We start from the raw sequence: 12,754 nt of genomic DNA on the forward strand, positions 1-12,754 counted from the left end.
TTTGAAAACTATATATAAATTATTTTTACAATACTAGTTACAAATATATAATTATTAATTAATATATTTTCAAGAATTAGTGTGTTGTTAAATACAGAATTTAATATCATCTATAAAGGCACAACACATATTTTTCAAAGATAATTTTAAATTTTTGATAAGAAGTTTTATTTTTAAATAAAATTAACTGTGTAATTACACGTGATGACGAACAAATAGGTCATCGTAATTACTAGACTGTGTAATTATTAGGCTGTGTAATTACTACCTTAGCAATTTGTTATATCCCGTATTTCGCACATTCGGAAAACTTGAAATAATTGTGACAAGTTATAGACAAGGCTATATTTTTATCTTATTTAATACATAAGTTGTTCGTGAAAATATTGATACGGAAATATCGAGGAAGTCTAAGGGCAAAATTGGAATTTTGAAAATTCGTTTCATGCATTACAAATTATTAACCAAGTAATTGGGCTAGGGAAAAAGTCACAAAAAATAGAGGCCCAATGAGTAGGGTGGCCGGCCATGGTCGAAGGAAAAAGACCCAAGCCCATGTAAATTAATTCATGTGATAAATAAGCAAAAGGCCACCACTTATTCATTATATTCCAAGAACTTTCAAGAAAGAAAGAATGGAGAGCAAAAGAAGGGCCTATTTGGCCAAGCAACCAAGAAAATTGAAACCACCAAATTTGATCCAAAAAAATATTCTCTCCTAGTATTTCTACTAATTCAAGGGTCCTCTTTAACATGGTATAATTGTTGAAGCAAGAGAATCAATCTTTGTTGCAAACTTACAACTTTGACCAAGTGGGAGGTTGAAGGAAAAAGGTAAGAACTCAACCTTCCTTTCTATGTTATGGATGCTTGTGAATGTTGTGGTGTGTATAAATGAATGAAAATCATGAAGATAATGTGTGTTGGGTGTGTGGCCGTGTGGTATGTTGTGGCCGTGTGCATGTGTGGTTGTAAGAACCATGATTCAACTATTTTATTTAGTGTTTTGGTTGTTGTTGTTGTGAATTCTATGTTGATAATAAAAGTTTAATGATCCAAGTTGAAATTGTAAGTATTGGGGAGTCGTTTTAGAAGTGAGGTGAATTGTATATAGTGTTCTTGCGATTACGGAAGATAATGTTGTTAGTGTGAATTGTTGGTGTAATTCATGAAGTGAAAGAAAGAAAGGTGTTGTCTTTGTTCTTGTTGAGTTTGGAAGATTTTAGGTAGTATGTTGGTTTGGCCGTTGAAAATGTTGTGCGGGTCGTTGGAATGTTCTTGAATATAAAGGAAATGTTATTAAATTAAGTAATGTAGCTATTAATGTTGTAATGTATTTTGAATAAATTGTTGAAGTTGGAAGATATGATTGTTGGTGTTGTTGTTGGTAATGTTGTCAATACTTTGGCCGAGTTCCATTCTCGGGTTTATTGTTGTGTTTTTGGCCGAGTTGAAATCTCGGGGATGGTATATTTACAGGGGAGATGCTGCCGAAATTTCGGCAGAAAATAAGTTGATTTACTTGAGAAATTAAGACAAGTGTTGATTTAAGATTAAATTCCTAAAGGCTTATAATCAATGTTTGGTATTTGTGACCAATTGTAGATTTTGAAGAGTTTGGAAATTGAATTTGGAGAAGCTTAAGAAGCGGAAAAGGTATGTAAGGCTTTACTTTTCCTTCTTATGGCATGTCTTAGACACATTAGGTTTGAATACGAGCCTTGGGGACGATCCTATTCCTAGAAATCCGAGTTTGAATTTGCCCCTTTTTCATTCAATAGAATTGAACTAAGTTTTGCATGCCTTGTTGGAAACAAGTGTATAAACATTTATAACTTGCCCAAATGGAATCGAATGATACTAAGGCTTTCACCAATAACTCCATAAAGCTTAATGTACGTGATTTGTGTACGCCACCTCTGTTGACCTGAGGTGGGCCCACTATTCCCGAATCCTCTCCTATTGTTCTATTCGACTCATTTCCGTACGACAAGTAAAGGAAACTTTTGGTTATTGTTCCTACTACTAAACGAGAGTTATTTTAACTATTCCGAGTTTGGTTATGATTCGTACGCCCTCTCTGACATAAGTATTATGACATGAGTATTTTGATATAAGTATTCTGTAAGTATTCTGATACAAGTATTCTGACATAAGTATTTGGATAAAAGCATTCTGATCTGAACATTCTGATATAAGTATTCTGATAAAAGTATTCTGATCTGGGTATGTAATCTGGCATAAGAATTATGATATGAGTAATCTGTTATGAATAAATTGCTACAAACATTCTGGTAGGAATATTTTCTGTAAACTCTGATGTTTTGGTTGTCAGACTACAGCGTGTACGATTATTCTATTAGATCTTCGGACATCGGTAAGTGTGTACATGTATTGAGTCTTGATTTGTGTGCATATGGTTTCCCACTACTCTGTTCGTGCAAGCCTTCGTATGTTATTCACTGCGCCCGGGCCAGGTTCTGTTATGTTATCATGCATCTTCCTCTGCATTGTTCACCGCGTCCCTCTTCCCTACGGGCCGGGTTCTGTTATATGTATGTTATGATGATACAGGGCGGTGGCCAGGATGGCATATGATATGTGATTCACTGCGTCCCGCAGCAGAGGGCCGGGTTCTGTTACATGTATACATGACATATGATTTACCGCGTCCCTCAGTAAAGGGTCGGGATCTGTTATCTGCATATATGTTACATGATTCTGACATGCATTGATAGTTCTGTTCACCGCGTCCCTTAATAAAGGGTCGGGATCTGGTACATGCATATATGATATCTGTCTTTGGCATCTAACGCCTCTGTCCACCGCGTCCCTTACTAAGGGCCGGGATCTGCTATATGATTCTGTCCACCGCGTCCCTCACGAAAGGGTCGGGATCTGTCATACGCACACATATGATATACGACTCTGATATGCACGGTTTGTGTTTGGAAAGTAAGCTCTCTGGTATTCGGTATCCCCTGTACTTCTTCTGACTTACGATATTGATACGTATGATCTGTGTCTGAGAAACAAGCATTCTGACATTTTGGGTTCGTACTTCTTCTGACATACGACTTCGGCTCATATAACCGGTATTTGGGAAATAATTATTCTGACTTTCCTAGTCTGTACTTTTCTGACATATGACATCTGCATACGTGATTAGAGATTGGGAAATGGCGCTTTGATAATCTGGATAGTGTATTTACCTTTGTACTGTGATTCCGATTGTGATTTTGTCTGTTATACTTCTGTACTTCTGATTCCGACTATGATTCTGTTTATTGTATTCTGCCTTACATACTCAGTACATATTCCGTACTGACCCCCTTTCTTCGGGGGCTGCATTTCATGCCGCGCAGGTACTCCCAGATGAGTTGAAGACATTATAGAAGATGTTCCAGCGAAGATGGCAAACTCCATTTGCTCCTGGAGAACTGCCGAGTCAGAAGTATATGTGTTATGATTTCTGGTTAATGTTAGAGACTTTGCAGACATAGTCGTGGGTATGGTATGTCGGTTTAGTAAGCGGCTCCATCAGCTGATGTGTCGTTTGTATTATGTTATAAAGTCCGTGTGATTATAGATTTGTTTGATTTGAAAGCTACAAAATATATTTACTTTTTTGTGAATTTTACTATTATTATATTTTATTTGATTCAAAGTCCGGAAAGATTATGTACGAAATGAAAGTCTGTGGGCTCGCTCGTCTCCGGATAAAGGGTCGGGTGCCCATCACACCCTAGCGGGATTAGGGTGTGACACAATTACAACAATTCCAATTACCAGGTGGCTTTCCAAACAGACCCTTATTGACTCTATATTTCAAATTACCCGCCAGCTTCTCACATTTTCAAACAAGCTGAAAAACTCTTCTCCATTTTTCTTTCTGACGAAAACTCTCTGGAAAAATTGAGTTGTAAGTTTCCATCTCTCTCTGTCATCATCTCAATTTACGAAGCAGACTTTTTCTTCTGAACGGAAGTTGGTTAAATCAAGTCTGTGTCATACAGTTGTCTCAGAAACTAGTTCTAATTGCCTAAATAAGATAAGTAATTCAGTATCAGAAAATTTGAATGAGAATCCACAATTGTTTTGCACCTCATAAGTTCTAGGATTATCGATTTGCTGATTGCATGGTAGACAACATTTGTTTTGTTTATTGAAGAAGAATTATGGATAGAAATTGGTAAATAGTTGAGTTTATACTCTGATTAAGCTGGTTCACAAGCATCAACATCATAACTACTATATAATGATGATGAGAGGCATGATATATGGATTATAAGTGATTTTCGTATTATATAGAAGTTTGACCTATATCAAATACCCAACCAAGGAATGCTGTTTTTTTTTTTTCTCCTTCTTTTCATTTGTGTGATCCTAATCTAGCTTCATGAGTATTCTGCTCCAGCAGAATCGAGTTGGGAGTTTCCATATCTCTCTCTCTCTCTCTATTTATGTATACATATGTCGTCATCTCAATTTTCGAATCTACCTTTTTTTCTGAGCGGAAGTTGGTTGAATCAAGTCCGTGTCATACAATTGTCTCAGAAACTTGTTCCAATTGCTTAAATAAGATAAGTAATTCAGTATCAGCAAATTTGAATAAGAATCCACAATTATTTTACACCTCATAAGTTTGAGTATCAATTTGCCGATTGCATTGTAGACTGCATTTGTTTTGTCTATTTTGAAGAAGAATTATGGATAGAAATTGGTAAATTGTTGAACTAATTGTCTGATTAAGCTATTTCGGAAGCATCGCAAGCATAGCTACTATATTAATGATGACAAGGATTATAAGTGATTCCAGTATTATCTAGAAGGTTGGCCTATTAATTACTCAACCAAGGAATGTACAGTTTTTTTTTTTCTTCATTTGTGTGATTCTAATTTAGCGTCATGAGTATTTTGCTGTTTCGGTGGCCAATACTGCAAGCTTTAACTAATGTTTGTGATGATTTGCTCATGGATTCTATATCAGCATCATTCGATACTTGTTCCGACGTACTTTCAGCGTTGATCCATGCTTGTTCTGATTAGTAAGTGCTGGTGTTTTCTGTATTAGTATGATTTGTTTGTTTTGAGACACATTTTATGTCTGACATTTGAATTAATGATATGTGCATTTCAGCTACTAAGTATTATGTGGGAACTGTCCCTAATATGGTGTCACTTTGTTGTCATATTCATCTGTTTTGGCAGTCTCTTACATGTGGAATATTTTCCGGTCTCTTAAGTGTTCGTCAATGAACGTTAGATTCCCCCTTGATTTTGTTTTATGTCATAATCAGGAAATGGCAAAGGGTATCAGGGGAAAGTTGTCGGCATTTAAAGTTCAGGTCTATGAGCTGCTTTTATTGATTTCGGTGCAAATTGATAAACTTGAAGACGTTCTTCATGAAGCTTTGAATGAAAAAAATGCAGAAGCCATGGAAGCTGAAATTTCTGCTTATATTGATCGTCTCAAAGGTGCAACAGAGAGTTTGAGGGAGTTTTTGACAGATAATACAGAGCCGATCAGTAGAGAGGATTTCTTGAAAGATCGCGTGGATGATTTGGACTTCAAGGATATTGATGCATGGAAGAATACTTTAAGTGATGAACTCATTGCAAAGGAGATATCTAGGCATGATGTGGCTCTTGATGAGATGAGTAAAATCAAAGATATAGTCACTGGCCTCGTTGAAAGGATAAAATTGTTTGGAGGAAAAGTTAACTACGACATGTTTCTGATGTATCCAGGAGATGATGAGTATTTTGGTAGCCGTGACCATGAAATGGTCGACTAAAATTCTGTTGCTTATAACCTGTGGACGATTAATGGAGATATCAATCAACTACTTATACCAGTTAATGACAGCGTAGAGGAGATTCAAAAGAGTATACTAAGCATCAATATTGACATCACTGCCCGTCTTCAGCATCTCCGCACCTTGATATAGAGTTGGCTATTAGAATAAATGAGGCATCTATCGAGAATGATACTCTGGTAGCTATATTTTTCTTTGGCAACTGATTGTTAAACTGTTGGATTTTATCTGTTGTAAAACTGTTGGATTATATCTGTTGTGTAAATGCTAAGGATGCTGATCTAATGCACTGTTTGTTCACTTCAGCTAGCGTTTTATCTGAATTCTATAATGTATATGTTTTTGCATTTCACCTCCCGCATTCCTTCTCCCTTAAAAGCCCAATTCCCTTGCATCAGATTTGGCATTATATATTGCAGTAGTCATGAACAGCTTGTTTAGCGACTCATAAGTGATTTAGGGGAAACTAATGATTATTTGCTTTAGATAGAACCATGTTTTGGTTTAATTGTTTGCTTCAAAGCTGAAAATTTCAGTTTCGTATAGTTTAGATAACTTGTTTTCTTCTTCTCCTTAGCGTATGAATATAGATGATTTGCATAGAATAGTAATTCGTTTTCGTCTAGCTTATTCTGGGGTAAGCATGCCCCCCATCAAAAGCATGCTACCTTGTAGGAGCTTTTGTTTTCCACGGCCAGTTTGTGTCCCCTGAGGATTCCTGTGTCATCATTGTGCTGTAGTATTTCTTGACTGAGAATCTTCCATCACTACTTGCTCTCCATCTTAATCTATCATAGTTGTTAACTGTGATATGAATTAACAAGAATTCAAGCAAATATAACGAAAAGAAGAACAAAAAACTCTCAAGGGGAAAAAAACCTCATGTCACCACTCTTATTATTTGATGAAAGATTTAATCAAGGATACACAATTACGAAAGAAAGCCATGTACATAGGATGCAAAATACCCTAAACCTAGTCTAAATCAGGCCGCCTCCAAGTCGGTTTCCATGACTGCTTTTTTCGAGATAAAAAAGTACTCCTTTTTGAAGTAAAAGTATTTTTTTCTGAGACAAAAAATTACTCTTTTCATAAATAAAAAAGTTACTTTTTTGGAGACTAAAGTCTTCGGATTTTCTACTCCAATTTTGAGATTAAAGTTTTTGTAAGTTTCTACTCATTTGGTTACTCGATTTGAAGATATAAAAACTTCATCGAGTATATAATTTTGTGCATTCGGTTTGAAGACATAATAACTTCACCGATTTATTAATTCTGTTTCTGTTTTTCAAACAGAATTGGGAGACCAAATTGCAAATGTGACTGCTACTCGTACTGACACGACAACCCCTATCATTGGCTCTACGAGCAATGTTGCTTCTTCGAGTCGTTCTGCACCGGCCTTGACAGAAAAGCCCTTAAAAATCTCCGGCATAGATTTTAAGTGTTGGCAACAGAAAATGTTCTTCTATTTGACTACTCCTAGTCTATAGAAGTTCATTAAAGAGGATGCTTCGATTCTGCCAGATGGAACTCCAGAAAATGAACGGTTTGTTGTAACTGAGGCTTGGAAGCACTCGGACTTTTTGTGCAAGAATTGTGTTCTTAGCAGACTGAAGGATGATTTGTACGATGTCTATAGCAATATGTAAACTTCAAAATAGCTATGGAATGCATTGGAAAAGAAGTATAAAACAGAAGATGCCGGATTGAAGAGGTTTATAGTTGCCAAATTCCTGGACTAAAAAATGGTAGACAGCAAGTCTGTCGTTACCCAACTTCAAAAATTGCAAGTTATCATGAATGATCTCCCTGCTGAAGGTGTAAATTTTATTAATACTTCTGTTGAAAGTATTAAGTGTGTTATTACTTACATATTATTTATTGTATGTTTGGTATTAATGACGCATTTCAAGTTGCAACTAATTGAGAAGTTGCCTTCTTTATGAAAGGACTTCAAAAATTACTTGAAGCACAAACGCAAGGAGATGATGCTGAAAGATCTTATCCTTCGGTTGAGGATCGAGGAAGATAACAAGGCGGCAGAAAAGAAGGCTAATGAAAAATCAATAATATCGGGAGCACATATTGTTGAAACTGCTCCAACAACTTCAAAGGCTAGAAAGAAACCTTCTGGTTCAAAAAATCTTCCAAGTAAGAAGAAGTTCAAGGGATATTGCTATAACTCTGGCAATGTCAGACACATGACTAAAGACTGTCATGCTCCAAGAAAAAACAAGAAGAAGGGTCAAGCCAATATGGCGAAAATGAACGAAGAAATGGACAACTTATGTGTCATGCTCCGTGAATGTAACTTGGTAGATAATCCAAGGGAATGGTGGATAGATTCTGATGCCACACACCATATTTGTGCTAATAGGGAGTCATTTGCTTCTTATGCTCTGCCGAACAGGACAATATAATTTCTATGGCGAATTTCGCTCCTGCGAAAATTGAAGGAACGGGCAAAATCATTTTGAAGATGACATCGGTCAAGGTTGTGACTCTAAATAATATCCTTTATGTTCCTAAAATGCGGAAGAATTTCATCTCGGCATCTCTTCTAATTAAAAACATATTCAAGTGTATTTTGTGTTACACCTCTCATTTTCATACGTTGAGTTTCGCCGAATGCTAATTGTCCTAGCCTTGGGAAGTAAGACAAATTTTTTGAGGTCATGGGAATAGATATGTCCATCTTGAGTATATAATGGAGTAAAATCATGTTTAGTAAGCCTCGGGAAGGTTTAAGACTCGTCGGATCATCGGAGTTGAGTTTCGGTGAAAGTTTGGTAAAATGTCACATTATGGCACAATTTGTGGCGCAACATGCGAGCAGCTTGCGGCCACGCAGTTGCGCAGCAAAGTGTGACAGTGAATTTTGGTGATGTTGCGAGACTTGCGACACAACATGCGTCTAGCAAAGCTCGCAGCATGTTGTGTCGGTCCAGAATTTTCTGGACCACTATAAATAGACCAAATTCGACCCAAAATCATATTTTCACTATTTTTTTTCATAGAATCCTCTAGAAACTCTCTCAACAAGTCTTCTTATGAGCTAAGACCAAAATCAAGAGCAAATCCAAGAGAAATCAAAGATCAAACACCAAGAATCAAGAGATTCAAGTGCAAAGAGGCTCACTAGGGTTAGTGGAAGTCACGAAATCCTTTGGTATTGGAGTTGGGGGTTTTTCTCAAGCAAAGTATCTTCATCCAAAGATCATTCCTACATAATCAAAGGTGAGTTTTACATCTAGCTCATGTTATTCAAAGTATTGAGTAGCTGAAAGACTTGGATTAGAGAATAAAGTAGAATATGAGCTCAAATAGGGAAATAATGGTATTTTGAGTAGTAAGTTGAATTGAGCCATGATTTTTAGTATGAGATGAGTGTAATCTTGTTATGAATGATGCTAATGACGTTGAGGAAATATTATGGGAATTATGAATATTGATGTGTTGTGATTGTAAGTATGTTATGAATGACATTTAGAACGTGGGATAAGTATTATATGTGAGAAAATGCAATAATGAACTATGACCATGATTATGGAGAAATTGGAGTGAAATTGTGAATGTTATTATGAATGTTTGGGAGTTGATATAGAATATGGGGAAAGTTGTATAAACAAAGGAAATGTTACCCAATTTTCGTTAGCTTTAGTAAGCGCATTCTTGTAATCGATTAACTAATATTGATGCGAATCCTCTTGAAGGTAGAAACGCAAGCATCAAAGGAGAACGATCAAGCGATAAAACTGCTAAACGAAAGAGGTATGTAAGGATGGTCCTTTCTTTCTATGGCATGACTCCTATGACACGAATCTTCTAGATTTCCATAATCTTCCTAAACAAAGGAACTACGAGTTGATGAATGTAATGAGCTATATATGTATGAGGTAAAGAAAAGATATACGATGAGCAAGATAATGATGACGATGAGTTAAGTATAAAGAATCCTAAAGTAAAGTAAGAGGTCCATGAAGCTAATGATTCTAAGTATGGTTTCATTGATGCTTTTCTTTATGTACACTCACCTTAAATTGTTAGTTCCTTCAAGGTGAGAGATGGTGTTGATGATCACTCTATAATATAATCGAAGGTTCACGACCTTATGTCACCTCGACATAGCCATAGTTGCTTCAAGTCCTAATGTATGTTTTGATGATAAATGTATAGTGATGCTAAGTCAGGATATGTCTATGAGATATACGATAATGTAAGTTTATGATATACTTATGCAAGGTATGAAAATGTTAAGTTTATGAATGATTATGTGACGATACGATTCCACCGCGCCTAGTTGGTCGGGCATGTCACCGCGAAGGTAGGCTACATACGATTCCACTGTGCCTAAATGGCCGGGCATGTCACCGCGAAGGCGGGATGCATACGATTCCACCGTGTCTAAATGGTCGGGCATGTCACCGCTAAGGGGGGCCGCTATGTTTACACCGTGCCTAGGGGGCCGGGCATGATCACCACTAGTGGGCGGCATATGATGGGTTACCCGGACGCGGGTTAACGATGATGATGATGATGCGATGATATATGTGCTATAATGATACATGTACTATGATTATATAAATATACGATATATGTATGAAATTTATCCACCTATAAAACTCATGCAGGTTACATTTTCCTCCTATGGCTTATGATTCTTCCATTATGTTCATTTCATTCATGTCTTACATACTCAGTACAATGTTCGTACTGACGTCCGTTTTCTTTGGACGCTGTGTTCATGCCCACAGGTAGACAGGGAGGTGATCCAGACTCGTAAGAGCTGTTAGCTGACTTGAGAGCACTCCATTGTTCCGGAGGTGCTATTTGGTTTATCCTTTTGTGTAGATATATGTATATGTATTTTGGGCACGACGGAGTCTTGTCCCGTCCATATGTCTAGTACTCTAGTAGAGACTCGTAGATACGCACGTGTGGGTAGTATGGTCTCACGATGCTACTATGGTGTATGTATTATTATTTCGATAGCCGAAGGGCTTATGTGTATAAAAGTAATTATGTTTCTAAACAAAAAATGATTTTCTATGATTTGCGTATGAATTTGATAAAAGAACGCTTAATGAGCATGATAAGTAAGGGAATGAGTGGTGCTTGGTGGTTAGCCCCGGGTACCCGTCACGGCCCCTAGTAGGGTTGTGACATTTTGGTTTCCGATAAGGTTGTAGTGAGTAAGAATGATATGTACATAGGAAAAAGATACCTTACCGAGGGCCTTTTCAAACTCAATGTAACTGCAATTGATATCAATATAAATTTTGCTTCTTCTTACTTAGTCGAGTCAAATAATTTGAGGCATGCACATTTGAGACATGTTAATTATAAAACTTTGAGAAAAATGATTAATTTGGATGTATTGCCTAAATTTGAGTGTGATAATTTGAAATGTCAAATCTGTGTGGAATCTAAGTATGTTAAACATCATTATAAGTCAATTGAAAGGAATTTCGATCCTTTAGACTTAATCAGCGTCACAAACTTTTTTGTTTTCGTGCCGGAGAGTTCTTCACAATATTTATGTTATGAAAGAGTACGGAAAAAAAATCCTTATTTGATCAGATTAAAAAGAAACTTTGGGATTGCTGAATCACAGACAAAAAAAGAAAAAATAATATAAAGCAACAGAATATTTGTCACATGAAGTCAACACCATCACGCGATGGGAAAAAGTATTACATTATTTTTATTGACGATAGCACTTTTTATTGCTAAGTTTATTTACTTAACAATATGGATGAAGAAATAAGCGCATTTAAGTAATAAAAAAATGAAGTTGAAACGCAACTTTCCAAAAAAATCAAAATGATAAGAAGTGATAGGGATGGTTAATATGAATCTCCTTTTGAAGAAAATTTGTTTGGAATATAACATTATTCATCAAACAACTGCCCCTCACTCGCAACAATCCAACAAGATTGTAGAAAGAAAAATAAAACTTTAAAGGAGATGATGAATGCCTTGCTGTTTCATTCTAGTTTACCACAGAAATTGTGAGGGAAGCTATTCTTACGGCTAATAGAATAATTAATCAAGTTTTCCATAACACAATCCATCAGTATAAGAAATGCAAAGTAAGAAATCCCAGCTTTAAATGCTTCAAAATATGTGGTGTTTAGCTAAGGTACAAGTTTCTAAACCCAAAAGGGTAAAAATAGGACCAAAAACCGTTTATTGTGTTTATATAGGATATGCCGCCAATAGCAAAGCATATCGGTTTCTAGTTCACAAATCAGAAAATCTGGACATTCGTATTAAGACGGCAATGGAATCAGATAATGCATAACTTTTTGAAAACATTTATCTGCATAAAGAGGAATGTGAGTCGTTTAGCGAAAGATTTAAATGACATCGAGAAGAGGCAAAGGAAAGTACTCTCCTAATGAGGATAATCCAAGACATAGCAAGCATCAAAGGACATCTACTTTCTTTGGTCCAGACTTTTTGACATTTTTAGTGGAAAAAGAGTCTCAAACTTTTAAGAAAGCGGTGTCTTCCTCAGAGGCACAATATTTCAAAGAGACAGTTAATAATGAAATAGAATCCATTTTAAATAACCATACTTGGGAGTTGGTTGGATCTTCCTCAGGGAATAAACTGTTGGGTTCCAAATGAATTTTCAAAAGGAAAATGAAAGTGATAGCACAGTTGACAAATATAAGGCAATACTTGTTGTTAAAGGTTTTAAACAACGAGAAGACCTTGATTATTTTGATGTTGGCAAAAGAGAAGAAATATGTGAAGAAGCAGAGAAACTTAATTTTTTTTATTTCTTCTGAAAACCAACGATACCTGACTTTAAATAGTACTAGCATAGCAACAAACTTAGAGAAGAAATAGGGCACTAGTTTAACACTATCCCACAACCTAAAATATTAGCTAGATAATTGACCCACTACTTATTTCAACTAATT

The 12,754-nt window shown here is 36.1% G+C and overlaps 1 protein-coding gene across 2 annotated transcripts; it reads left to right on the plus strand.

The window, feature by feature from the left end:
* Positions 1-633: 633 nt before the first annotated feature.
* Positions 634-6,124, plus strand: LOC132622682 (uncharacterized). Of its 2 annotated transcripts, XM_060337335.1 has the most exons (3): positions 634-834; positions 1,606-1,656; positions 3,366-6,124. In XM_060337335.1, the coding sequence occupies exon 3, from the start codon at positions 5,220-5,222 to the stop codon at positions 5,796-5,798; it is 579 nt and encodes a 192-aa protein (XP_060193318.1). In that variant the 5' UTR covers positions 634-834; positions 1,606-1,656; positions 3,366-5,219; the 3' UTR covers positions 5,799-6,124. The 2 variants fall into 2 exon arrangements, with proteins under 2 accessions (XP_060193318.1, XP_060193319.1); XM_060337336.1 differs by lacking the exon at positions 634-834 and having other exon boundaries at positions 1,404-1,656.
* The last annotated feature ends 6,630 nt before the right edge of the window (positions 6,125-12,754 follow it).

This window comes from Lycium barbarum, chromosome 12 (assembly GCF_019175385.1).
Source record: "Lycium barbarum isolate Lr01 chromosome 12, ASM1917538v2, whole genome shotgun sequence".
In the NCBI taxonomy this organism is placed as follows: domain Eukaryota; kingdom Viridiplantae; phylum Streptophyta; class Magnoliopsida; order Solanales; family Solanaceae; genus Lycium; species Lycium barbarum.

What these genes read in the sequence shown, in the direction of transcription:
- LOC132622682 (XM_060337335.1), top strand. Translation starts at nt 5,220, where the DNA reads ATGTGGAATATTTTCCGGTCTCTTAAGTGTTCGTCAATGAACGTTAGA.